The 26699-nt window shown below is 41.0% G+C and overlaps 3 protein-coding genes across 5 annotated transcripts in view; 2 read left to right on the top strand and 1 right to left on the bottom strand.

Moving 5' to 3' along the window:
• cntfr (ciliary neurotrophic factor receptor) overlaps positions 1 to 4965 on the top strand; it is a 228740-nt gene extending 223775 nt beyond the window's left edge. For both annotated transcript variants that reach the window (XM_037118120.1, XM_037118119.1), the window contains 2 exons: positions 2063 to 2189; positions 3856 to 4965. In XM_037118120.1, coding sequence (XP_036974015.1) covers positions 2063 to 2189; position 3856 — 128 coding nt within the window. In that variant the 3' untranslated portion in view covers positions 3857 to 4965. The remainder of the gene's footprint in view (positions 1 to 2062; positions 2190 to 3855) is intronic.
• Positions 4966 to 12302: 7337 nt separating this feature from the next.
• Positions 12303 to 18827, top strand: tmem267 (transmembrane protein 267). Of its 2 annotated transcripts, none has more exons than XM_037118021.1 (3): positions 12303 to 12400; positions 14227 to 14691; positions 15750 to 18827. In XM_037118021.1, the coding sequence occupies exons 2-3, from the start codon at positions 14284 to 14286 to the stop codon at positions 16083 to 16085; spliced, it is 744 nt and encodes a 247-aa protein (XP_036973916.1). In that variant the 5' UTR covers positions 12303 to 12400; positions 14227 to 14283; the 3' UTR covers positions 16086 to 18827. The 2 variants fall into 2 exon arrangements, with proteins under 2 accessions (XP_036973916.1, XP_036973917.1); XM_037118022.1 differs by lacking the exon at positions 12303 to 12400 and adding an exon at positions 12433 to 12816.
• A 2378-nt stretch (positions 18828 to 21205) lies between these two features.
• Positions 21206 to 26699, bottom strand: part of il11ra (interleukin 11 receptor, alpha) — a 50266-nt gene continuing 44772 nt past the window's right edge. The window contains exon 12 of the mRNA XM_037116487.1: positions 21206 to 26531. The gene's annotated coding sequence lies outside the window, so the exon portion shown is untranslated. The remainder of the gene's footprint in view (positions 26532 to 26699) is intronic.

Here is a 26699-nt window from a genome sequence, read left to right as displayed (position 1 = left end):
CTACATTAACTGAGAATGCTGGCAACAAGCAGATGTTCAAAGTAGTTCTTGATGAACCTGCAATACGGATGATCACTGATGCTTTCATGAGCTTCTTGCAGCCATCTTTTACACGGCATAAACAGACAGAGCCATTAGAGTTCAAGTCGGTCTGAAAATTTAGACGGATTAATTAATCAACATATTAATTCTCTTCCTGAAGTGCTTTCTTTACCCATCCTTCTTGTTTTTCTCCTTATTTCTCAGATTTGTCCTTCACCTCGTTGCCTGCCCCCTCTGCTCCTTCTCCCCCCGTCACCTCTTTTTCTTCCCTCCTGCCGTTGATTATCAGACCTCACCCCTCCTCACATCATTGTCTCGTCTCCCCGTCTTTACCTGTCCCCGACTAGCTTGTTACATCAACGCACACCCCATAACTGTCTCTCCTCGTCACCATCACATTATTTCTGCATAATTTTTTATTTTCTCCGCCACTCCAAAGCACAAATGTTTGGCTGCAGGCAGGAAGTATTGCACTGAGCTGCTGATCATGTTAAATGTGTCCTAGTTCTCTCTCGCTCTCTCTCTCTCTGGCTATTTCACACCTGGCTGCCTCCTTCTAATATCTCCCCACTCCCAACACTGCAGTCATTAATTGGAAGGAGAGGGAAATCATATTCTCTCTTCAGTCAAAAAAAAAAAAAAAGTGCTGCGGGTTCACGACTGAGCTGCAAACGGCATGCATGAGTTGATATCTGCTGTGCTGCCTGCAGCTGTAGCAATAGCCCAGTTTTCTAAAACTGTAAAGTGTGATATTTTTATTTGTTTAGTAATTTAAACTGAAACAGAAGTACTTAAAACAGCTCATGCAGGCGGTGATTTCCAGCATATTGTTTGCTGTAAGCTTTGTATTAGTGGCCCCATACCCTTGAGCGTAATCATATTGACAGTATCACATATTGGCCAATCACATCCATGTGTCTCTCGCAGAAAAAAGTGTTACAGCAAATTTGAATCTTGTTCAAGCAAGCTACCCTTTTTCTTTTTGTTCGTTGATTTAAAACATGAGACGTGAATCTTTTTCTTTCAAGTCACAAGTTATCTTAGTGCTCCATGAAGTAAAGTCTCACTGTGGTCAAAACGACATGGCGGCGTCTGACCCTCCTCACTCCCGCCGAATCCAAAAAATGGGTAAAGAGGTGGAGCGTGGGTGGAACCAAGGCAGGCTGAATGAAGCCTGACTGCCAACAGATGGCTGGACAGCTGTAAACATGTTTATTTCTGCTGTAGAGCTGGGCGTTTTGATACAGGGTCTCATTGGGACTCTCCTGGAGCTAGCCTCATGTGGCCTTTCAAGGAACTGCAGGGTTTTTGTTTTTTTGTTTTGCACTCCTGTATTGGCTTCATTTTTCAACCCTGGAGTCAAAAATATAAAAAAGTCTGGATTCTCATTTTGTGACTTAAATAGGACTTGAGTTGTTCTACCTATGTGCTGTAAAACCTAAATATACCGCACATTATGGGTGTGTAAATGAGGACATTTTCACAGTTAGACCGTCTCATATCAGCTCTATATTAACTGCCCCAATGCATATTCCACTTTTTTTTTTATTTTATATGTGCAACTCCTGCTCCATTAACCGCCTCCCTTACCTCTAGGTTTTTACCTCCCGTGCCCTTTCTCATATTTCTGTCTCCATATTTTATCTGTCTTTTTTGCTCTATCTCAGTCCTTCTCTCTCCGTCTCCCCCGCAGGCTTCAGCATGAATGAGATTTCTTTTGTCCAGGTCACTTCATAACTGCCTTGACAAGTCCCATATTGATTGCACTTGCTGATTAGAATTGATTTCACTCTGCACGGTATTTTTCTCCCTTCCCCCATCTGGCCCTTCCCAGTATGATGAGCATTTTTAAGTCCATTCATCAGGAATGACAATTTTGGATGTTTTTGTTTTCGAGAACCATGTGGGTTTTTTTTAAATGCTACATCACCAAAGTAAATAATGAAGGTATGATTTAGAGAAGCTGGTTAAAAATGTGCCCAGTAAGGTTTATTGTGTTTTCTCCTGATTGTTTTTACAGAGACTAAGACTTCTCCCATACCATCCTCCAACGCACCACAGAAGGCTGAACCCCCAGTGGGCAGAGCTGCCAGGCTCCTCACATTTTTCTCTCCTCTGCTGTTAGGAATGCTGCTGCTGTTCATGTGGTGAGCAAACACACACACTCACACACACACATTTTGTAATGAGTCTACAACCCCTCATCTTTCAATTGATTACAAACTCATCCATTCAGTCAGTTTCATATTGGCGAGTCGATGCATGTCTATCGATGTCAGGAGCATGTTTAATAGAAGAGGAGCAACAATGATTGGGCGAGGTAGTTTTATGACCCTGCAGGGGGTCTTTCTTCATACTTTTCTGTACAGCCCCTGGAGGACTTGAGGTAAAATCCAATCCAAAGCTGTCCCGTTTCATTAATTTTACCGCCTTACGCTACAAATCTTGGTGTAATAGTGTGTGCTCTGTCAAAGATGTAGATGTTGAATAGTGGATGCTGACAAGCTGAATGTTATGGATTACAACAAATGTGACTGCAAAGCATTTCACACAGGAAATGTTTTTTGCAGCCTAGTTGATCGTAAGACAGACAGTCCCCCTATAATAACACTTTAACCAAGCGACATTAAGCATGGCTGCATTACTAACAAAGCATCTGCCACTCACTGGAGGGTGAATTGAGCCATCTTCAAATAGATGAACATGGTAGAGACACATCAATGCCAATTTACCTACCATACCTTCTGCTAAGAGGTAGTAATATAAGCCAGTTTGAATAATAACATATAAATGCTTACACACACCAGGGTTTTCGTGGGGTCTTAAAAAGTCTTAAATACATCCATATTTTGCATAAAGGTCTTAAATTACATTAAGTTAGGTCTTAAACACGTAAGTTAATTTGTCACCTCCGTTGTCGGCTTTTCTTTCCCCTTTGTTTTTGGGAAATGTGTTGGTGAGATTCACAGTTAGCTCCATATGTTGTACTTCTTTCTGAAGTATCAAGGAGTGTAAGTGGCACTTTGCCAACAGCCTGGTTGGAATTTATTGCCGTTCATTTCGCCAGTTCCGGAAAGACTTTGATTGCGGAATCTACTACAACTATGGGAAAGTGTAAATTTAACAAGTGTTGGCTTAAAGAACCAGAATTCAGTTGGTTTAACGCCGCACCTCATAAGGAATTTGAAGCATAGTGCACGCTCTGCAAGAGCACCCTCAGCTTGGGCACACTTGGTGTGAAAGCACTGGTGTCACACACAAAATCGGAAAAAAACACCAGTTAGCTTCTAAAAGTCTCCAGCAAAGTCACACAATCACACACATTTCTACCCTACCCTTTGTCGCCAGTTCCTGGTCCAAGTTCATCCAGTTCTGCTCGAGCCAAACTCTGCGCCGTCTCACAGCCAGGCGACATTCAAACCATCTTCGGCTCAACTCTGACGTTGAAAGCCGAGGTGTTTTGGATTTTGAACAGTGAGTGTGCGTGGGTGTGTTTGTGTGTTTCACACATACACACACACACACACACCCACGCACACACCAGGCTTATTATAGTTGACTAAAGTAGATTAAATTCCTGGATAAAAACTAAACTAAAACTATTTAATTACTTGTTAAACTAATTAAAACTGAAACAAAAACAAACTGAAAAACTAAAGTTGAATAAAAACTAATGAAAATTTTAAACATATAATAACCCTGACACACGCTCACTCACTCCATTCTTCATTGTTTGAGTTGTTCTGTGAATGGCAATACATTTGGTTATTTTTTTTAAGAAATTCTAATCCGTGCTCCTGTCTCTTTCTGCAGATGTAAATGTCTTATTCCTGAAGGCAGTGCGAGGAAGATGAGAAGGAGGAGGAGGAGGAAGAGGAGCAGGCTGGTCTTTTTTTCTATTTTGCACATGTTTCAAGGATACAGTGCATTGATCATTTCTGTCCATCACACAGTTACTCACCGAGATTACTTAGACATGAAATCAGACGATGACAATGCGATTTAGCATTTTTGGATTAATGGTGACAAAGAAATTCTGCAGAGGAACTTTTGAAAGCGGCATCCTCATCATCATCATCAACAACCACAGCGACAACAACAGCAGCAGCAGCAGCAGCAACAGGAGCAGCGACAAACCACAGCAGCAGCAGTGATATAACAGTCTTGTATTACCCCCTGGTGGCTTCGATGGGCCACAGCAGACCTTGTTTGGCAGACAACAGTTTGGTTTTTGGAAATCTCCTCTTCAGAGAAACAAATAGCAGCTCCTCAGATGACAAAATAATCTCCTTGTTACCTATTTTTTTTTTTTTTGCTCTTTTTTTATTGATCTATTGTCTTAATTTTCACTTTCCTCTGAAATTACAGCACCATGCAGACAAACACACACACATATAGAGCATTCCTGTGTGCGTTTGTGTGCATCGTTTCAGTAGCAGTCCCCATACAGCTAAATCATCATGCCAAAGACTCAACTTCACCCCAAACGAAATGGTTCCCGGACGATTCACTGAGCTTCTCGAAAGCCCGTGTCTGCCTTCGTCGTGGGTTAAAAACCCCAGAGAGATGTGTTACGTGTGTGATTGATACGGACTGAAACGGTACAACACTTGGGACAAATCTGAGGAATCCCTCCCCCCAACAGCTCCTGTTTGTGTCAACCCACAATTTAAAGAAGAAGCCACAAAAACACCCAGTCAGACTCTGAATCTGTCGACTCCGAAAAGGCCGAATCAAACAAACGGAGCGAGTCGTTCGTTGGTATGAGGACTAACACTTTTGAAGAATTCAGTTAACGGTAGTCTGGCTTATTTAGACAATTAGCTTTACACTCTGCTTTCAGCGACTGGCAAAGAGGACCTGGATTGTAAAAAAAAATAATAATAAATACAAAAAAAAAAATAAAGTGGATTTGAGACTGAACAATTCTTTGCCCACCCATTTGTTTTGGTTCGACGACAGAGTTGGTTATTGGAACATCTATACGAGCTATGTTGGTTCTCCATTCTGCTCTGTGCTGTAAGATACAATAACAGGAAACAGTTTGCTTTGTGACGCCTTTAAAAACATTTTAAAACAAATGTCTTTTTGCAATTTACATTTCAATAGCCAATATCACCAGTTAATATTATGTTATTCAAAGGAATATTGATGTGTTTTATTGTATTTTTATTTTTTATTTTATGGACAAATAATTAAAACACACATAGAGGATTTTAGTTTTTTTTTCCAGACATTCATAATGGCTTAATTCTCCTTGATCCTATTTTGTAAACTATGATATGTAACTTTAACATTGAACAAAAGTTTATTATTTAATAATAATAATAATAATGTATGTATTAGCAGTAGAATGTCGTAACCTGTACCTGGGGTCTTTTTTATAGATGTATATACAATGACAGGTTTCAACCATTAAATGTGACCATTTCACAATGAATGATGACACGCTGGCCTCGTACTCATTTCACCTTCCCGTCTGATGCCCGAGAACACCACGCGTCGGGGTCTTCCTGAACAAGATGGAGGTGAGATGTTCATGTGTCAGAGAGGTTTCCCTTTTAAAAACTGGTTTGAAGACCATAACTATTCAGTGTGATACCAGCGACAAAGCATTTGTCACTTCCCACGTTCACTCAACATTTCCAAATCAATACTTGTGACCTTTCAGAGAATGTTTATCCCAATTTAGTCGGGAGAATTATATGTACGCATTCAGACGGGCGACATTAACATTGCATGGGTGATCAGTGAAGGCTGATTCTATATTTTGGATTGTTTTTTGGGGAGTGTGCTGCATCATTCTTTACTTCCTTTTTCCCCCTTTACACTGAATATCCTCACGTGGTGTGTCAGCATAGCAGATTTGAGTCCATTCAACCATTTGCAATTAAATAGAAGTGTTATATAGTACACACAAGTGTTAGCTGAGAAAGACGCCGGGTTGATCAACTTTGAAAAGTGCCTTTAGAAAAGAAAGAGTTAAATTTGGTTCCCCGCTTATCTTATCTCTCATTAAAAACAAAGTCATCAAATTCATCCTCTGGGGAACATGAATGTATTTCAGGGCATTCTGTTGAAATAGCTGTCGAGATATTTTCAATTCCAAACAAAAATGTAATCCGTCTGGAGATGCCAGATAAAAACTCAGTTGAGGAGTGAGTCAGATATCATCCCCTGAGGACCATGAGTATCTATAAACTCATTTGAGAGGCCGACATTAAAATCCTTACAGCTATGAAAGCACGGCTAAAACTGAAATGACTGGAAAGGAAGGCAGGTGAATGATCCTCATGTGTTTCTAGGCCCGTTTGGCTTTTGTACACTGTAGTTTGAGAAGTGTGTTTATTGAAGGCAGAGATAAAAATCAGCTCCCCACTTTTCATGAATTGGAACAGAAAATTCAGAGAAATAGACATAAGGACTTGAATCACTCGCTCTAGTGTTAAAAGGTTATTAGTTCTGTTGCTCCCACAAGAAACGACTGAGAGTCGCTCAAAAGCCTCTTCACCTCATGAAGATCTTGTCAGTCCCATTCCTTAAGATAAATGGAGAATGATACTGCAGCAGAAGGGTGTCCTTTCTCTCTTGCAGTCCATGTTTGCCACAGATATGAAGGTACCATGCTCCTAATTCAATCATCATATTTTTAGCTTCTGGTCATCATCGCTGAGACTGTAGAGTCGCCTTAATAAGGTCAGATGGAGCCAGAAAAGCAAACATTCAGATGATCAGACAGTTTTAAGACAAGCCAGCGGTCGACCTGTAAAATGCGTGCGCTTACATCTGTTTTGGCATTAACTTCACACCTTATTTTCTCTTTCAGATAAGTGTGTTTAGGTTGATTTTTTGTTAAAAACCTCTTTGATTCTATCTGCTCGCGTTTCTTCTCAGCACTTGAATACCATGTCATCATACCTGTGAATCCACCACCATCCCTTCCTCCTCCCGGTATGAAAGTCCATAACATGATTGTGTGGTACACAGTCCATGACATGTAAGAATCTTGATCTAACAAGTTGACTAGATAAACCGGAATAATCCTTTATCCATACACATACTGGAGAAGAACCAGCAGGAGAGCGTGGCCACGTGAAGACGCCTTGGATAAAAATCAGCCCGATTAGTTCACCAAGGAAATATGAGCGAAGGAGATGCGGTCGGTCAAAATTCCCCCTTTTTGCCCTTTAGCTCTCGCTCTCTCTCCTCGCTCTGCCTCGCTGTCTCTCGCCCCTCTCTCAAGCTCTCTTTCTTTCAATATTCTGACAAGTTCTGGCAGGCCGATCAGGAGAGCGAGGACAAATCAATATACCATCTAACAGCTGTCAGCTGGAGTCCTCAGCGTGTGTGCCTGTGTGTGTGCGCAGACTAGATTGCTTGCTGCTGACGTGGGTTTTGTATTCATTACTCGTTCCATCCTCCCTTCTTTCCTTTGCTCACACATTCTTTCTTTTTTTTCGTCGAGAACATAATTAATATTTGCAACGATAGGGCGACATGAGGACAAGTCTAATATCGTCCTTGTTGTTCTTTCTATGTACGTTTTTGCTCTTACAGCTAACACACAAATAAGGACTCTTAATTGGCACCGTTGAACCCTTCACCTGATATTTCAGCCCAGCGCTAATTAAATGGCTAGTGGAATGTTCAGCCATGCTCCCTTTGTCTGATCCAAATTAACCTCAAGTATATAGGAAGGTGTGTGTGTGTGTGTGTGTGTGTGTGTGTGTGTGTGTGTGTGTGTGTGTGTGTGTGTGTGTGTGTGTGTGTGTGTGGATATGTCATACAGCGCCTGTCAGTTCCAACAGCCCTGCTCTGCTCTAATTGACTGCTTTGACCTTTGATGATAACTGGATGAATGACACGATCTCTCACTCCTGCCCTCCGGCTGCTGGCTCTCGCCTCTTTAAACACTTGACCTGCCGCCTCTTTGTCTTCGCTCCGTGACTTCCTATTTCTCTCTGTGTCCGTCTGTTTCTCGAGGAGTGTCTGAGCTTCCGCCAGGTTTTATTGTTAGCACGCATACATTAGATGGACCAAAACGTGCGGCTCGTAAGTATTTTTGTGTTTTTGGTTTTTGGCACTGTTAGCTTTTCTCCAGTTTCCCTTTCCCTATTATTTACTTATTTAGGCTTCCTCTGCTTGGAATGTCCGTGGCCACTTTGTAAGGCACACCTGTAAAATCTAAATCAGTTCAATACGTTAGCTCCAGCTTCTGCCTTTTATAATCTTCCTGACTGATGCCGCCAGAAAGGGAATTATTTAAGTGCATGTTTGTTATTGAGGTTGTAGTTTGCAAGGCAAGGCAGGGCTAATTTATTTATATAGCACCATTCAGACACAAGGACAATTCAAAATTGCTTTGGAGAGAAATGCATTAAAACAAGACATAAAAAGAAAGGGGGGAAAAAAACTGCAACAACGAAAGCAGTTCTGTTGATATGGACCGCAGCTGTCACAAACACATTTTGAAATACATTTTGAAATAATGCACATAAATATGTCATAAATATGTAGATTGATAAACGCCACTCAAGATTTTCACCAAAAACGGGCACATTCTAAGCTTCGTAAAGACATAATGCGGCTGAGCTGCTGTCCTGTTCCAATAGATTGAACAGGTTCAGGTGTACCTGATCAAGTGTCCAGGGAGGGTAAACACAGACAACACATGGGCCGATGCTTGAACTTTGTTGAGAGAAATATCAGCGGGTGCTCTCGTTGTAAACTAGTAAACATTAATAAACAGGCCGTATTCATGAAGGTCATTCCCAGTAATAAGAGTTCCTCCTAGTGACTGAGTAGTATTATGAGGTTTTCTAAGAGTTTTTCCTTCAGATCAAGCTTCCTTTAAAGATAAAAAGTTACTCACAAAGCATCTGAGCCCTTAACAGAGCAGCTAAGGTGACAGTCAGCTCTGTCTCTGAGGGGAGGAGGAGTGTTAAGAGCCTTAGTTTCACCAGCAGAGGAGGAAATGTTTAAAAAGGCTTTTAAGCCACATCCTTGGCTTTGCGTGAGTGTTTGTTAAGTTTGTCACTTTAAATGCTCTTTGGTTTCGCACCATTGGAGATAAATGAAACAAAAATAACCTGCTGCATTTGGCCACCGGAGGGCAGCAGAGTCAACCTGCCTCACGGTGCCTCTCTCCATGGTGCTGAATGTGCATACGTTTCAGTCCACCATCAAGATGAACAGTCCAGTTCTCATTATTCTGTCTTTTGAACATTAGAGCATCATTGTCAACACTTGCAACTTCCTAAAGACAGATAATTGATTGTTGAGTCTCATCTCCAGCTCGGCAAATGCTGACGCTTTGGGTGATGAGCTCGGATCGCACACGAAACCCAAAGCTTGACTATTTGACAACCTGGCCATGGGATATACAATCCGCTACCTTTCTCCGGGCAGTTACATTTTGTTGCTTTAAATGTGTAAGTCAATGAGAGGAAATCCAAAATGTAATTATGTTTTTTCAGTCTGACCTGACACTTGTTGAATAAAAAGAAAATGTCACATGTTTAGAAACCACTTAAAGGAAAAGTGATGGGGAAAAAAACAAAGAATGCTGTCAGAGATGTTGTTGCTTGATTCTCCTCCTTTTATGTTTGCCTGTCAACTCAACCAGTCACGGGACCAATCCACCAATCACTTGTCCGCATTAAACACAACAGGAAACACTCTGTGAAGTACTGGAGTCATAAATCGGTGCCACTGAGATTACTGCTTTTGAGCGCTGACTTGTCCAAGATTTCTGTCCTGCTCGAAATGTTATGTTTACCACGGCCCGCCGCAGCCTCGCTCGCCGAGCTGTGGTGTTTGTCATGATTGCATCCATCAAGTCAATGTCTTCGAGGAGTGAGGCTTATACTCCTCAAAACAGATGAATCCAGACAAGATTTACACCATTCAGTGAACCACACATGCAAGCTCGGCGAGGCACTGTGTGTCTGAGGACACAGATTTCAGCAGAACCCCCCTGAATCTGAATCTGAAATTCAAAGTGACGGCCTACCGAGGTAGAGAGCCAGGCTCATTAAAGATATCCCATTAAAAGAGATTAGACTTGTCCTCGTGATATGATCTCAGATCTTTAATGAAGACATTATTAAAGCTGAATTTTAAATGAGCGGTGAAATTTAAATTTATTGCATGGTGAGTTTCGGCATTTGAGCACCTATTTAAAAACCCTCCACTCAGCAGGTCGGCCTGATTTGAAATATGGGAGACAATAATATCCGCCAGTCAGGTTTTATATTCTGTCGTATTCATTCAAAATGGACCACATTAGAGCAAACTCAAGCAACAGCCACATACAAGATTAAAAACATTGGTTCAGTCATGTTCACTTTATTAGTCTCAAACACATTTAGGAGCCAAAAACATCAGTAGGAGAAGCAAAAAACCTTTAGTGAGAGACCCAGGCTACAGACAGTCTTTTTGTGACAGTAGTTAGTGGTTTTGTTTGTTTTGTTTTTTTCATCCTGCAGTCTCTATCACCCTCTGGTGGTGCTCAGAGAACCTGTATCTGTCAAATGTTAAATGTGTCCATGTCTCCACCAGAGGCCTGGTGTCCCAAACATCATCCAACTTATCATCAGATCAATGCCGTAGTCAGGATTTATGTTTTTGCGGAGAGGAGTTTATGGTGGCTCTTCCATCTCTGGTTAACACCGACTAGAAATGAGTGGATGGTTTGTTCATGCAGAAACCAGGCAACCACTCAGATCGCTTTGAGCTGAAGGTGTTGGAAGAGCAAAAGGTGAGCTTCAAGTGAAACGCAAAACAGGATACATGAGGAGAGAACTACCGAATAAAACAGGAAAAAGCTAACGCTTAAACTCAAACCACGATGGGTCAGTTTGTTAATTAGCTGTTAGCTATGAGATATATATATATATATATATATATATATATATATATATATATATATATATATATATATATATATATATATATATATATATATATATATATATATTTTTTTTTTTTTTTTTTTTTTTTTTTTTAAGGCAAATGTCTGTGATTCTCTTTTCTCAGCTTCTTAAATGTGAATTGTCTGCTGGTTTCTTTACTCCTCTGTGATGGTAAACAAGTCTGAGGTTTTTCATCTCAGGCTTTGGGTAATAGCCTTTTTATACTTCCTTTCTTGTTTATTGAAACCGTTTTCTGAAATTTGGTGAACCAAACAGCTCATCAATGAATTGTGAAAATGACTGACAGATTAAGTGATAATGAAAATAACTGCACATTGGTGTATCACCTCACGCTCTCCATCCCCATCCAAAAACTTTTAAACCTGACCAGAAAACAAGGTTTCCGCTGTTCAACAACGAATCTAGTTGGCTGATGTTTGTTGAGAATGTTTAATCCAAGTCCCTCTGACAGTATGGTCAGGGCCCATGATGCATTGGATTCCTTAAAACACAACCACAGTGTATAAATAAGTGATTAAAGTCCTTTTCAAAATGTATTGGACTATTGATACGTTGGACTACCGAACTACTGAACAGGCCTAAATATTTAATGTTAGACTGATGGAAGTTGAAAAAGGCCATAACTGGACATCTGAATAATTAACAGTGTTATTTGAAGTCCTCTGAACAAAGAAAGGGCTTCTAACCCAACCTCTGGCATTTACTGTGTTTAAATGACATTTTAGTAATAACGGCCGTGCTTTGGTCATTTTCTAGTGCTCACAGTGAAGGGCAGCCTCGACAAACATCAAGAGTCATTCTGGGGGAATGACTCTCAACCATTGATAAAAAATAATCACAAGACCAGATGAATTACTGGCTGTATTCTTATTATACGACAGACATCAGTAAGGTAGCCTATTTGAGCATTATTTATTCCACTGTATTTATAGATATATTTCTAGTTGAATGTACATTTCTTATATTTGTATTCCATTTTTATTATTCTTGCTTATATATCATTCTTATTTTTATGCGTATGTTCCAAGACTTTTGAATAGGAGCCGCTGTAACTCAAGCAATTTCCCCTCATGGATCAATCAAGTATTTCTGATTCTGATTCTGATGATTAAAGTGGGTTTTTATTTATCTACTACTCTGACATTTATGTTTTGACTACATACTCTCCACTGTGAAGGAGGTGTGGATGCATCATGCTGAATCATGCACTGAATCGTATCAAGAAATACATTTCTATCTAATTTACATGCAGGGAACAAAGCAGAAATGCCCGCACAGACAGAGGCTTTCCTGTTGGCGGCGTCTTGCAGTTCCTCCTCTGACCTGTAGGCGGCAGCAAAGCGCCGCCGAACGTCAACACTACAACAAAAGCCGGCAGAAGTAGTGCAAGCCTGACGGAGAGATAACTGATGCAGGGACATGGGGTGAGTACCGTGATATTTATCAGAGAGAATGACTTAAAGACACTTGAGTTAACTGAAATGCACAGGAATTACACCCTGTCTGTGATTGTATCGTGTCATGTTGTGTAATTCAATAATTTTAGCAGCGCTAATCGTGACAGCTTGCCGTCCGCCTACACAAAGCGTATCTCTTGCTGTCACTATTAGCCTGTTAGCTCCTAGCTAGCTGGCTGGGCTAGCTGTCATCGTCGGTGCTGTTCCTGTAGCCTGTAGCCTGTAGCTAACCTTCTCATATTGATATTCTTCTGTAGCATGTGAATGATTATGACCACAGACAGCGCGGCTGACGTTACGACAGATAACCAGGGAGCTGCTCAGCGGGAGATGAAAATAACTAGCCAATTAAATTTTCATACTCGGGAGCATGAAAACGCACGGTGTGTATTTTTTCTTTTTTTCTTTTTTCTTTTTTTTTCTCCGAAGCCAGAGACTGTAACGTTCAGATGGATTCGGGTAGATGCCATTAGAGGCTGTCCTACATTTCACTCAGAGACATGAGAGACAGAGACCTATTTTTATACTCCCTCCGGTTTCAGAAGGCTACACGAACAGCAGCATCCGAAATGAACACGCTGTGTTTGAATGAGAGGAGCCACAGTGCCAATGTTGTCTCAGGCTCACTGTGTTCCTTTGTCCGTGGACCAGTGCACTTTAAACAGTGTGTCCCTCAGAATCTAACCTTTGCTGCTGTGATCTCATGCAGTGCATTTTAAATTTGCAATCCAAGTGTGTGTGTGTGTGTGTGTGTGTGTGTGTGTGTGTGTATATCTATATCTATATCTATCTATCTATCTATCTATCTATCTATCTATCTATATATATATATATATATATATATATATATATATATATATATATATATTATATAATTTTTTTTTTTTTTTGCAGAGACGCAATGCAATTGATCATTGAAATCCAAATGATGGGGATTTGATTGACTTCACGACATAGGATTTGTGTTATTGTATAGCGACTGTTGCAATCAACCAGCAATACATATCTGTTATGTGTATCTTTTCAACCAAGCACAGTTCAGCCAAGTGAATGAAGTGAAGAAAATGTTTATTACAGCAGATGAGATGCGATGGAGTCCTGTCAGAAAGTCTCTGGCGCTCAGACTCTACATGGAGATGTCACGATCAAAGTGTGAGCAGCAGGAAGAACCCCCCACTTGGGAGTCCGGACTGGTGGTGGATGGTGACTCTTGTGAGACAGATGGGCTGATAAAACCATGAGGCCAGTGAATACTGGGCTGTGATGGGGAGGTGGAGGGTGTGCACTAAAACGGCAGCATGAATGAACTGGAGGCAGGAGACAATTGCATTTTCAAAAGACAGCAGCAAGGTGGTATGCCAACAGTGAGGGTACGTTGCTGTGCTAGTGGGTGGATGTGACCGGCTCATGTGAGCAGCTGATATGGATTGATGGCCTCTTTTCAGAGGAGTGAATGAAAGGATGGTAGGAGAAATAAACTAAGGACCGGGCTACAACAGAGTAGTCTTCCTGACTGAATTTTTGCTTCAGCTTCCTTTAGTATTATGAAGAAACGGCACTTAATCACTCTCATCCTTCTATTCAGATAGAACTTGTATCCATTGACATCCATCACAGAAGGTATTGCGTTCTTACAAGGTGTTCAAACTTCCAGTACGCTGACAACACACCAGCTGCCTTCTCACTCGTCCCTCTAACTCGTCTTTTATGTTGTTTCCTGCTCTTCCTCACCCCGCATCTCTTCTTATCTTTCATCTCCTCTCATTAATCCCTCTCCTCCCTTCCTCCTCCAGTCTACCTGACTCTTGCTGACCTTCACTGGCGATTGGCCCCCACAGCCATCTGTCAACATGCAAGGATTCTACTCCAAGCTCGACTCCTCCCCTTCCTCGTCCCCGTTACTGGGGGTGGGCATGGGGCGAGAGGGTGGTCCCGTGCCCCTCAGCCTGGCGGTGGAGACGGAGAAAGCTCAGGCCCTCCTACAGACGTTCAGCTCCGCCTCCCTGCTGGCGTCCGCAGGACTCGGGATGTTCTGCGTGGTGGCCGACCACGCCCTTCAGCTGTCGGTCATCCAGAATCATCTGTGGCTGCGCGCTGCCTTGGACAACACCACGCACGGATTGGTGGGGCTGTGGTCGTGGGCCGTTGTTATTGGACTGAGGAAAAAGAGCGACCTGTATGAGGTGCTGCTGGCCGGCCTGCTGGCATCAATCATAGACCTGGACCACTTCTACATGGCTGGATCGCTGTCGCTCAAGGTAAGAACTGCACTCTTGCTGAGAGTGCTTGCTCACATTTATTAAGGCTAGGTCAGCTTTGTGTGCTGGAATTTTACAAGGCTAAAGCAGAATAAACATGAGAATAAAAATGAAAAATGAGATTAAAAACATGACTTTCTGCATTGTAATGTTTTTGCTGCACATTGTTGCACAGTGAAAAGTGAGTCTGTCAGTGTTTGACCAGAGAAGCGAGGCCTTTGTGTGAAAACAACACCAAAGACAATGGAATTCAGAATGATTTATTATTTTCAACTGATCTCCTTTTCTGTCATAGAGAAGCAGTGTTAGAACAGATGCAGACCGCTTTTACATGCTGTGCATTATTTGGAAACATGTTAAATGACCTTTATAACGGCTTTTGTAACATTACAAGGTGGTTAGATTAAGTTTCAAGTCAAAGTTATTTTGAGCAGCGATACTGTGTCTAGATGTATAAATCACAATCCCCTGAACAAATAATCCCCCGTAATCCTTTTTTGATGATGAAATTGACTGATTAAAGTGTAAATTGACACATAATGGGATAATGTTCATTGTTCAGTTAGAAGTAGTAGGACTGCAACTAATGGCAACACACCACTACTCATCTTGATAACGTACAGTGCTGCGATTTTAAATTGAAAGCATTAACAACATTTGTTTCTTAACATAATGTTAACTGAAGTTATTCCAGGATGTTTTAGTGCCATTTTAAGAGTTTCAAGCATGAGCTTGATGATTATAGTAATAATTTTACGAGTCACACTTTTTTGGCCACGATAATCCTGACATGAAAGTTTAATATCTTCCCATAACTACATTAATGAGAAAAAATGGATCTACCAAAATTTTCGAGGGTAAAAAATACTCACTTTTAAGAGCTGAAACCAGCAAATGTTTGGCATGATGGCTGAAACGATCAATTGATTATCAAAATAGCCAGCGCGTGATACCCTGTGGATCAGTTAATCACTGCAGCTCTAATCAGCAGTGAGACAGACGGTCCTTACAGTGATATTAGTGTTGAATGACGATGGAGATTCCCTCTCTTCCTGCAGGCTGCCGTCTCTCTCCCTCAGCGTCCTCCCCTTCACTGCTCCTCTCTCATCCCCGTCCTCTGCCTCTCGCTCCGCTTCCTCATGTGGATCGGACGCCTCAAAGACGCCTGGTGCTCCCTGCCGTGGATGCTTTTCATTTCCATGGCGACGCACCACGTTCGGGATGCCGTCCGCCACGGCCTGTGGGTGTGTCCCTTCGGCAACACGGCGCCGCTGCCCTACTGGCTGTATGTCAGCACCACGGCGACGCTTCCTCACCTGTGCTCTGTTCTCATGTACCTGACGGGAACCAGGGATGTGATCTCTACGAAACACGGGGTGGCCATCGACGTTTAGACGTTAGACGTTAACAGACTCAACGGGGACGTCGGAAGCTGATCTGTGTTGGGGCAAAAAGTTTTCTGAAACAACTTTAAGATACTTGAATTAACTGGAGAAAACATCTGTGGTACGATAACAGTGAGATTTGATAAAATATGAGAAGAGTTGCCTAAAACTCTAAATTCTTGTCGTGAGAACAGGAGAATCCTTATATGTTGATGTAAAACAGAAAGTGTGATTTGTCAATTGACGTGGGTTTCCATGGATGGAGACAGCTGTAAATTAATATATTAGCTGTTTTTAAATGATGAACGTTCCAGTCCGAGTGCCAATCATGGATGTTTTATTCCCGATGTTCTGGAGAAGCATCAGGATTCTGCCCACTCATCTCTCTGATAACTTGTCTTTAAATGTTTGAGGAGTGACCCTTTAAAGCTTGATATATCGTTCTGCAGAGGCCTGCCTGCTCCGTGTTCATCCACCCAAACCCCTTACGTCAGACCCGACACTCGACCTCCACCTATCACACAGGAGTTGATGTCCTCTCTTGGCCACTATCACAATCACGTCCTCGTCCTAAGAACACTCAAGGAAAAGTCAACCAAAGGTCATCCACTGGCTGAGTGAGGCTGGTACTTTGTTAGCAGCCTCACACTCATCCAACAGTATGTTAAAACTTTTATTCCACTATGCATTAAGTCCATCTGCCGCAGTAATGAAATGAAATGTATAATACATTCATTGTAGAGTTAGTTTTAAACAGTGTTTGGCCTCCCTGCTGCCTCAGCAGACTCTTATGTTGCTGCTTGGATGAACCTTACTGTTCAGTCAAGATGAACTTTTTTCTTTTTGTAAGACACTTTTTTGCAAATCCGAGTTTTCAGTAGAAACCCCGTCAGCTGCGGTTATGGATCAGGATAACGTGGCATTGATATTGATGGAGTCTAGCTGACTGAAGAACGGCAGCAGAACTGTGCCTACAGCAGGGCGACAGTGTGCGAGTCACAAGCAGTTGGAATGATCACTTTTGCATCACAGTTTCATTCTGCCTGAAACGAGTACTGAAATTGTGATGATGTGACACTTGTTTGGGTCTCAAACAAACAAACCAACTAACAAACATCTTTTCTCACATCTGGAATAAGATTCCCAACCATCTCTGCAGCTGTACAGAATTTCTGTATGATGCTGTTTGTGACCTTAGTCAAAGAAATTGCAGCTTCTTGTGATTTGAATATTACACGTATTATTCGTACTATTATCATTATTATTATTATTATTATTATTATTATTATTATTATTATTATTATTATTATTATTATTATTATTATTATTAACATATTGTGATTCTGATTGTAGTTAATCCTGCTTTAACTGTTAAGGTTTGGATGAGCTGCTCAGACACAGATAATCCAAAACACCAGGTCCGTTGTTTAAAGGGAAAAAAGGCTCTGCGAGTGTGTGTGAATCAACGTGGACAGAGAGAAGTATTCCACCTTTAACTGTCCGTGTACAGTTCATATTGTTTTATGTGTTGTTTTTATTTTATTCCTGCTGATGTACAAAATATAGAAACCTGCTTTTATTTTTTACAGTTGCACACAGTAAACGTTTTAAAGATTCACGTGAACAGATTTGGATTTAGATGATGCATCAGAAGCAAATGAAATGAAATGATGAGATGATTTTGTATTTTTTAAACGTCAGTGATGTGTCCCAAGTGACCTTTTCTGTTTTACACCAAACATGGAAAGGATAAAGGAAGTAGTAAGATGCTGGATTCTTCTTCCTGTTTTTCTTAAACAAACTCAAGGGAATGACATGTTCAATACTGTGTCCATCTTCATATGAACAGAAATATAATCCGGAGAAAATGTAATTGCTACATTGAACTCGTTGTACATTTGATCCACTGTATTTTTCTTTATGAGCTGTTTGTTCATCCACTAAGACACAGAACGTTGAAACTCCTCAGTGGGAGGAGGAAGTCACCTCACTGCTGTTGGTGTAGATGGATCACACACATTTATTCCATAACTGTATCATATTGGAACTGATGCCTAATAACATGTTGTAAGAGTGGATAGTGGATTTTTAATAGGTTTTTAGGAACATATGATAGTAATCTGAATGTAATTAACATGGTTTGAGAATAAGAAGGATGGTGGTGATGGACAGGAACAGCTGGGACACACTTTGGTTTAAGAATATCTGCTAAAACAAACACATTATTTAAATCTGAGTTTTTATAAGTGTATGTCTTTGGAAGCTGCAGATGGTGAAGGCTGTAATGATGCCTGTTGTCCACTAGGTGGCTGCAGTGAGCTGTGGGGATTCACTGTCCAACAATTGCACAGTGTGCTGTAGAAAAAGAAAAAAAAGGTCCTAGTACAAATAACTTTAATTCTGTATTTTATTTGTTTAAATGTCTGTGTGTTGCTGCTATTGCACTATGATTTGTGTTTTATATATTCAGAAAATCTCTCTGAAGGTGCAGAGAACAGATTGAAAGTGCCGCGCCACAACAGGAAGTGAATTTGAAATAAGTGTCTGCGGTCCCCTTTGAGTTGAGCTGCTTATGTTTACATTGTGACCTTCATCAATGCAATATTATGTTGGATTTTGCACATTTTAAGTTATTTTCCATTCACATTGATTTTTGTTAACATTTTTTTTATTATTTAAATAGAAGTCAGATAGTAAGGAGATTTTAATGTTGTGTTCCTTTTTATCTCAATAAAATATATCCTGTACATATATTCTGTTTTTGTACATCAATACATTTTCTCATGAATACTCAACATGAATAAATGAATTGAATAGAGCAATTTGAAGATATTGCACCCCAGCATCATCGTCAGTACACTCAGATGTTTCTGTTAGACTCTGACTCACTTCTTGTAACTAGATAGCTGATTGCCATGGGAGGGTAAATGGACTGAATGAGATGTGTCCTGTAGGAGGGGACGTGCTTTTTAACATGGTCCTTTGACTTCACTTGTCAGGAAAAAAAAAAGATAAATAAATAGTGCAGCACTGTGCAAACAGCTCACAGTGAGGTCTTATCAGTGTTTAGCCGGCTATAATTTTAGCAGCGAAGATAAGGTGAGTGTGTGTGATGTTGATGGAGTTTAATGAAGAGGGGAAAAAGCGCTTGCGGTATGTTTGTTTTACTTTGGACCCTGTGTACATCGGCGGGTGACTGTGGAGGTTAAAACAAGACCATTTAACTTGTGAAATAAATCCTCTAATCGTGATGAAAAGTTTAATGAAAGTGATAAAACCCTCCCTCGCTCAGCTCTGTGCCAGTGGTACTGTAGCTAGCTAGCTTGCAGATTTGTGGCTCCTCGCTTGCGCTAATGCTATCATATGTTTGAGCATGGCACCAATATACAGATGACAAAGTGATTTCATAACCAATACAATACATTTACTAGTTCAGCACACTGCTAGCTGCAGTGCAGCTGCTGCAGCCTCAGTCTGGTGGCTAATGTCAGCCAACTTTAGAAAGCTTTGCTGTGTCACTAACATAACTGCACCTCACTGACTTTATGACTTCTCTCTAAGTCTGTCCTTGTCTCACCCTTCCTTGAAGGTGGCCAGTGAAAATGTGTTGCCACTGTAGAACCCGTGGACCCATTAAGGGACAATTTGGACACAGTGTTGGAGACGACTGATCATCCCCATGAGGGCAGCTCAGTGACGCATGACGCTACAAGAAATTAAACCTCCCAAGTCTCAAATTCAAGATCACTGGAGACGTACGCCGGCCAATATTCCAAATGTTACTGGAGCAAATCAATAGTCAAACAAGTCGTTTCATGCTTAAAAAGATGTATCCACCATTTTACAGCTGCCCTTTTCACAATATAAGCTTGTGGCATTAAAGTCTTTTCAGGCCAGCATGCAAAACACAAGCGGTTTCAATTACAAAGTGTGGCCTTTAAGGATTTTTCTGGGGATTTGGGTCGAAACATGGTGGAGCAACATGGCGAATAAGTGGAACAGGAATGTTCTTTTAGCAGATAGAAGGCCTATAAAAAGCTAATAAAACAGTTCTTTTTTCTAGGATATTATACCGATTATATCCGAAACCATACACACTGAACCTTTACAGGACTGGTTTTACAGTGAACTAAAAGAAAAGTTCCTCGTTTCCACATTTCCAGCGTGCGGTCCAGTCCCACTCGCTCTTGATCACACATACTAACGGTGTCTGAAACAGACTATAAAGAATCTTGTGATGTGAGCAGAAACTGGACGTGTGATCTACCCTGCGATTGCCACTTGTGGCTGCAGTGACCACTGTGAGGCAAAAGTCACATGTCCCCACTTATCAGCAGGAGCAGTTACCGCACTTCGTCTGAGGACTTGTATCGGGTCTCTGTCAAAGGCATTGTGCTGAACCATCGTTGCTAATTGGGAATATCCTGAGCACAGCAGGAAGGAAGCGTTTAGCCCGAGTCAGAGGTTCCACTGCACCGCATGCAAGTTACACAGAATTACTGTTTCCACCATCCCCTCCATTGTTCTCCGGGCCAATGCTTACTTTTTAGACCACCTGACACAATGAAGCGAAAACATTCCTCTGCAAAGGTTTCCTCATCTACAAAGGCTTCAACGTGGACCACCTCCCCATCGACGGCGACCAGGAGCACAATAAACTATTCACTCCTGTAATTCTGAAACTTGCTCCTCTGAAGATGCTGAAGCATGACGACATGTTTGCGGTAAGGCAGCCAGAATACCAAGGCAATTCCCCTCCAGTCGCACATCTTAAAAGACTCTTTCACAAAGACGACAAAAGCCAGTGTGAGGATTCGCGATTCATCGGAAAGCGCCACAATCAGATGGTGGAAACTTTCTGAAAAGAGACAGCAACGGGAAGCGCCAGGCTTTAGGGGAAATTCGGTCAATTCGTGGACAATCGCAAGCTGTATTGTCAACTGAAACATCATAAACTGAAGTGTTAGGTCTGTTAGCATTCACCACAAACGAGACAACCAACCAAAGACTCAGCTGTCAGCAAGAAGAAGAAGAAGGAGATGGACTAACTTGTTTCTGATGAAAACACAGGTGCACTTTAACTAAAAGAAGAATTGAAGCTATGGAAGAAAAGCTTAAGGAGACGGAAGTGTGATAAAATAGTATTTATTTCACAGACATACAAGGACAGGAAGAAATAAAACAGCTTATGGTGATATCTGTCGTACACATTAAGCATTTAAAAAAAAGGACTATGTACATCTGAGAATGGATGCCTGAGTGTAATTTGAGTCATAAGAACTGAAACCAACAGGCTCCACCTGCCATCACATACTGCAGAGGAACAAAGAAAGACTGCAAATACCACAAGAACAGAGAAGACGCCGCTAGAGTGAAACAGAGGAGGTGGCAGTCAGAGGTTACACGTTACACACAAATACATGATGACGACTAGACTGCACTTGTCCCACATGAAATTCTGATGATTTATAAAATCTGACCTTGTTGACTATATATCATGAAAACTTTTTTTTCTTTTGTTTTACTGAGAGAGAAAAATATGACTTTTATTTTGCTGTTTAGATTGGAAAAATATTAACTTTGTTACGTTGTGAAACCCTGCAATAGTGAGGAAAATGGATCCCCTTATACTAGTTAAAGCACTCTGGGTTTTATTTTTTCCTATATTTTAAAATGACTTATAGAGTTCTCTCGTATTAAATAGCTTGTAAAGTACTGTTAGTTACAGTGAGCGAGCAGGTCATGTTAAAGACACTTCAAGCAGACCGTGAAGGTCTGGGAAGGCCTGGAAATATTCATTTAATTAAGCTATAATGCACTGAAGGAAATTAGCAACTTTTTAAGATATTGATTACATTTTTGTATGGACAAATCATTTAAAAAATAATAAATCCAGAGAGCTTGGAGAAAGGTACAAAATCAAAATATTGCACATATTTATGATTGTGAATTATGAATCATGATATACTGTATATGCGTTTCCTCATTGATCAAAAGTCTTTGTAGTTGCCAGTTTATTGGAGAAAAACTTTAAACCAAGCTAAAAAAAATAATAAACTAGAACATGTGGCATTAGCTAACGTTAGCGATGTTAATGTTAGCTAGCTAGCATTAGCAACCAGAAAACATCTTTAAAACTATCAATTCAGAATCATTATAGTGTAAGCTAGTTAGCCTAACATTAACATTCACTAGCGAGGGTAAGCAGTGTTAATAGCATTAACAGCATTAGCAACAGCTTGAGCGAGCAGACGAGTCGAACAACAGACGTGCTTTCACCTTTATTATTTGGGGGATAAAAACAACCGAAGATTCAGTGACTACCAACTCATCCATCGCTAAATTTCGATTTTTTAAATCCAGTTTGAAAGAATGAATAGCAGGTGTCATTTGGACTGTTTAGGTTTTGTTAAAGCGAAACTGCATGTCATTTTTTTTTTTTTTTGTTCCGTTTTGTTTACACAAGCTCTGAAAGATGTCTGGCTCACACCCTCCTGATATCTATCTACACACAATTCTCTCCACTTTCAAACAGAAAGTTAAGAGCTCTCTGTCTGATATAATTAGAAGATTAAACAGTTTAACTTTGTTGGTGAATGTTGCCATGGGAGTTCAAGAAGTACTGAAAAAAAGAAACAACAACCACTAATTCGTCTTTCATCTGACTGCTTAGAAATGAAGTTGAACACTAAAGTAAAGCAAGTTGGACGAAGACGACATCAGTAAACACACTGTCCATACAGTAATCGTACAGTAACACAGCTTCATATAACTGGGTGGACAGACACAAATACACAATGATGGGAAGGTTCTCCAGACATGGATAATCAACTCAACACATCATTTCCTGTGGGAAAATCTGGAATTACAGAAGGTACAGTTGTATATATAAAGTCATTTTCTCAGATTTTTTTTCTTATATTCTTTTTTTTGCCGAATGGGTTTCATCATTGAAGTGTAAATAATATGATGAACTGTAATAATTTGTCTATTACAAATCAAAACAAAAATTAAGAGTTAAACCATGTCTGCAAAACAATCCCAAAGAATATGTTTTTTTTTTCTCTACATATAAACATCACTTATAATAACATACATGAAATGTTTTCTTTTTTTTAAAGTGTGATATACAATAATATACAACAAAAAAAAGCTTCAATTGGATCCATGCATAATATGTGGAGCTAGCTTGAGAGAACATACAGTTGTCAAACTGTTCTGGGAACAGTTTGACATTGATGCACCTTGTGTTCCTGATACAAACTACTCAGTCGGTCAATCAATCAATCAATCAATCAATCAATCAGTTGATAACTACACAGCTTTGGATCAACAGAGTGTCACCAAGAGACCAACAGCAAGAAATGTTTTAGTCAGCCAGGACACAAGGTTTGTAGATGCAGCTGTCGAAAGCAAAACTACGAAACAGATGAAGTCGACTGGAGGTATTTCAGGGCTTTTCATACGGTTCGCACTGGCCGCCCAGATATCATTCATTTTTTCAAGAGTCGGTGGAACGCAACACACGAGTACAGTGAGCGAGAGTCGCTCTTGTCAATCAGTTGTGTTTGTGCTCATCTCACGTCCGCACCCACCGACCAAACGTGCTCTGATTCAGCTACATGAACTCGGCGGCCATGAGAGAACTGACCGATAAGCGACGGCTCCACGGACACGTTCTCATCATCGACCGCTACAATCGACTACACCGACACTGTGTCGCAGCTGCTCATTGCTACTGTTCCGGTGGTTGATTTGTGTCAAACACCCACTGAAAAAAAATAATGTAAGAAAAAACAAAATGAAACAGAAAAGTAAAATATCATCACATTAATTATTATTTATTTTAAGCTTCTGGGTGCGTTCTGCTTCTCTGGTCTTTAAAGTGGTGAACAGTGATGTGTGTTTTCCTATTCTCATTACTCTTATCTGCAGGTCACATCAGTCTAATCAGAGATGAGTCTGTCTGACCAACTGTGTAGCTTTATCACGTTAAAAAAGGGGGTTACAATAAGTTTAATGATGCCGCAAAAGCCTGAGTGCTGAATGTCAATAAAGTCAGTGGGTGATAAACAACACTTTTGATTATTAAAGTTCAAACCCTGAAGCGGTGGAACGCTATTGAGTTTGTGCCGGTTTAATATTATTCGTCGTCTTCTGCCAGACCTCAAACTGCAGTGAGCCGGCCAGAGATGTAAAACGTGGTCCAATAACTGGAAACGATGTGCAGATGCTTCCCGAGAAATAAGAACCCAATTTACCGGACTTGGAGCGATGATTAACACAAGACGCAAACTCTGACTTTAAATGTGTCCAGTTGACAAAAGTGTTGGGGAGCGACGGGGAAGTGTGTTATTATCTAAATTATTTTGATATTTATTTTTCATTAAACAAGTATTTGCTTGGTCTCACTCATTTAGGCCAAATTTAATTAGCTGAAGTGACTTTGGTCGCAGCCCTGCGATAGACTGGCGACCTGTCCAGGGTGTCCCCTGCCTTCGCCCTAAGTCAGCTGGGATAGGCTCCAGCCCCCCCGCGACCCTGCAGAGGATTAAGCGGCGTACATATAATGTGTACAGATGATGGATGGATGGATGGATGGACTTTGGTCGCCTCCGCAGAGCCCAAAACCTGCCGCCTCCTGATTTATTTGATTCAATGTTTTTATCATGTATCAACAGGCTGCCAAGTATTTGCCTGTTTTGGCTCACCAAATGTGACGATTTGCTGCTTTTCCCAGTTTCCGATAATTCAATATTAAAATCTTTGGCCTGATCAGATAAAATAAGTCTGAAGATGTCAAAAACTGAATTTTCTCTCAATTTTCTGACATTTTATTGAAAGAAATAATCCATAGACTTAATGGTCATGAAAATAACCAGTTCAGTCCTACAGTGGACACTGTCTTGTTAAGTATGTTTTGACTGTGAAACATTGTAAAATTACATACTGTTCAGCTGTCTGTGTGCCATCTTGGTTTTAGTAGCTTCACGCCCACTGAAAAACATGTTTTTGCTGACCTCCAGTGGTTTATCCTCTCCCTTTTGTCCCAGTGATGGAACGGTGTTCTCCAGGACCTTGCGACATCACTGTTTGGTAACCGGTGCAACAAACTCACCAAACCTCACCCCACCCATCGAAGGTGCCGGGTGTGGCAGCATTCAACCACAGAAGACAGCAGAACGCTGATTTTCAGCCTCGTGTCAAGTTGTTCTTTAAAGGTTGTTTGTGTGAATTTTAGGACAGAAATCATCTTTTCATACACTTTTATCCCTGAATGAACAGTGTTTAATCTCTAAGAAACGCTGCTGTATGACCTTTCATAAAAGTGACTTTAAATGGAATTTACTGATGTTATTTGGAGTCTTGGAAGGGAAGCTAAAAACTGTGGTTTTTACTATTCTCTAGCTAAGAAAGTATCCATGTAATGTCATAATGCTGGTGGTTTGTGAAAGGCCAGTGTCTCTTTTCTAATGTCTCTCTTTCTCTGCATGTGTGTCTGCCATGCACACACATTTAGGAACAGTGGATGGATGAATAGAAAGAGGTAAAACAAAAGAAACTAGACAAGACATCAGACAACAAAAACGAGTATATCATGCAACATAAAATCACTTGCCATAAATGAAATAAAGTCTAAATATCCCAACCCACCCGCCCTGGACCTTTTACTCCATATCCCTCCCTCAGGTCAGGAGCCAGTAACAGGTTGCCCCCTCAGCTGAGACCATAATGCCCATAGTCGCTGCTTTGGCACCAGACGCACACGAAGAGACTGGCAGAAGTGATGCTTCCTTCACAGCATTGAGTCGGTCGGTCAGTCGGTGTCATAACGGACGCACATGAGTCTGTTACATCTCACAGCGAAGCAAAACAAACAAACAAACAAAAGAACGTGAGGACATCTTGGTGAGAAAACCGATGAAAAAAAAGTTGTCCCAGAAATGTGTCTGTTCTCCTGTTTGGCAGCTGAACTTCCTGTCCTTACGGGTTGCTAAAAAGTTCAAAAATAAAAAACATCGCTCCTCTCCGGCGAGGCTGAGGAGTCAGTCCACGTGAAGCAGCATCGGTTGCGAGTGAACTCCTGACGCAGAGTGAACTGTATAGAAGTTGCTGAAGTGAACATTGAGAAACAGAGTAGTCTCTGTTTACTCTGCCCCCAGTGCACAAGGGTGGAGTCTGCTGATGCATTGTGGGTGGTGTCATTAGAAGGGTCCACTGAATACATCCAGGGATACCTCACTAAAGGCACCCTTCAGTCAGCTAATACACCCTACTATGCAAGGTTCCTTTGTATACGTCAGTTTCTGTTGTCCTGGATGGACTGTGGCAGGTGCATTCTGGGTAGTGTAGTTGAGTATGTACGGCCAGCATGCTACAGTGGTGAAGGCAGAGGCTGACTCTCCGGAGGGAGCCCTAGAACGGGCCAACGAGGACAGGATGCTTTAAATGAACCTGAGAGAGGAAGAGGAGGAGAGGAGAGGAGAGGAGAGGAGAGGAGAGGAGAGGAGAGGAGAAAATGATGAAAAAAGTAGGGAGAGGTTAAGAGGAAAAAAGAAGAATCATGAGAGCAGATGGAGGAAAACGGAAGAGAAAACGCAACTTTAAAAAACATAAATAAAT

The sequence above is a fragment of the Acanthopagrus latus genome, chromosome 12, assembly GCF_904848185.1.
Source record: "Acanthopagrus latus isolate v.2019 chromosome 12, fAcaLat1.1, whole genome shotgun sequence".
Lineage (NCBI taxonomy): Eukaryota > Metazoa > Chordata > Actinopteri > Spariformes > Sparidae > Acanthopagrus > Acanthopagrus latus.
This window is presented reverse-complemented; position numbering and strand designations above follow the sequence as displayed.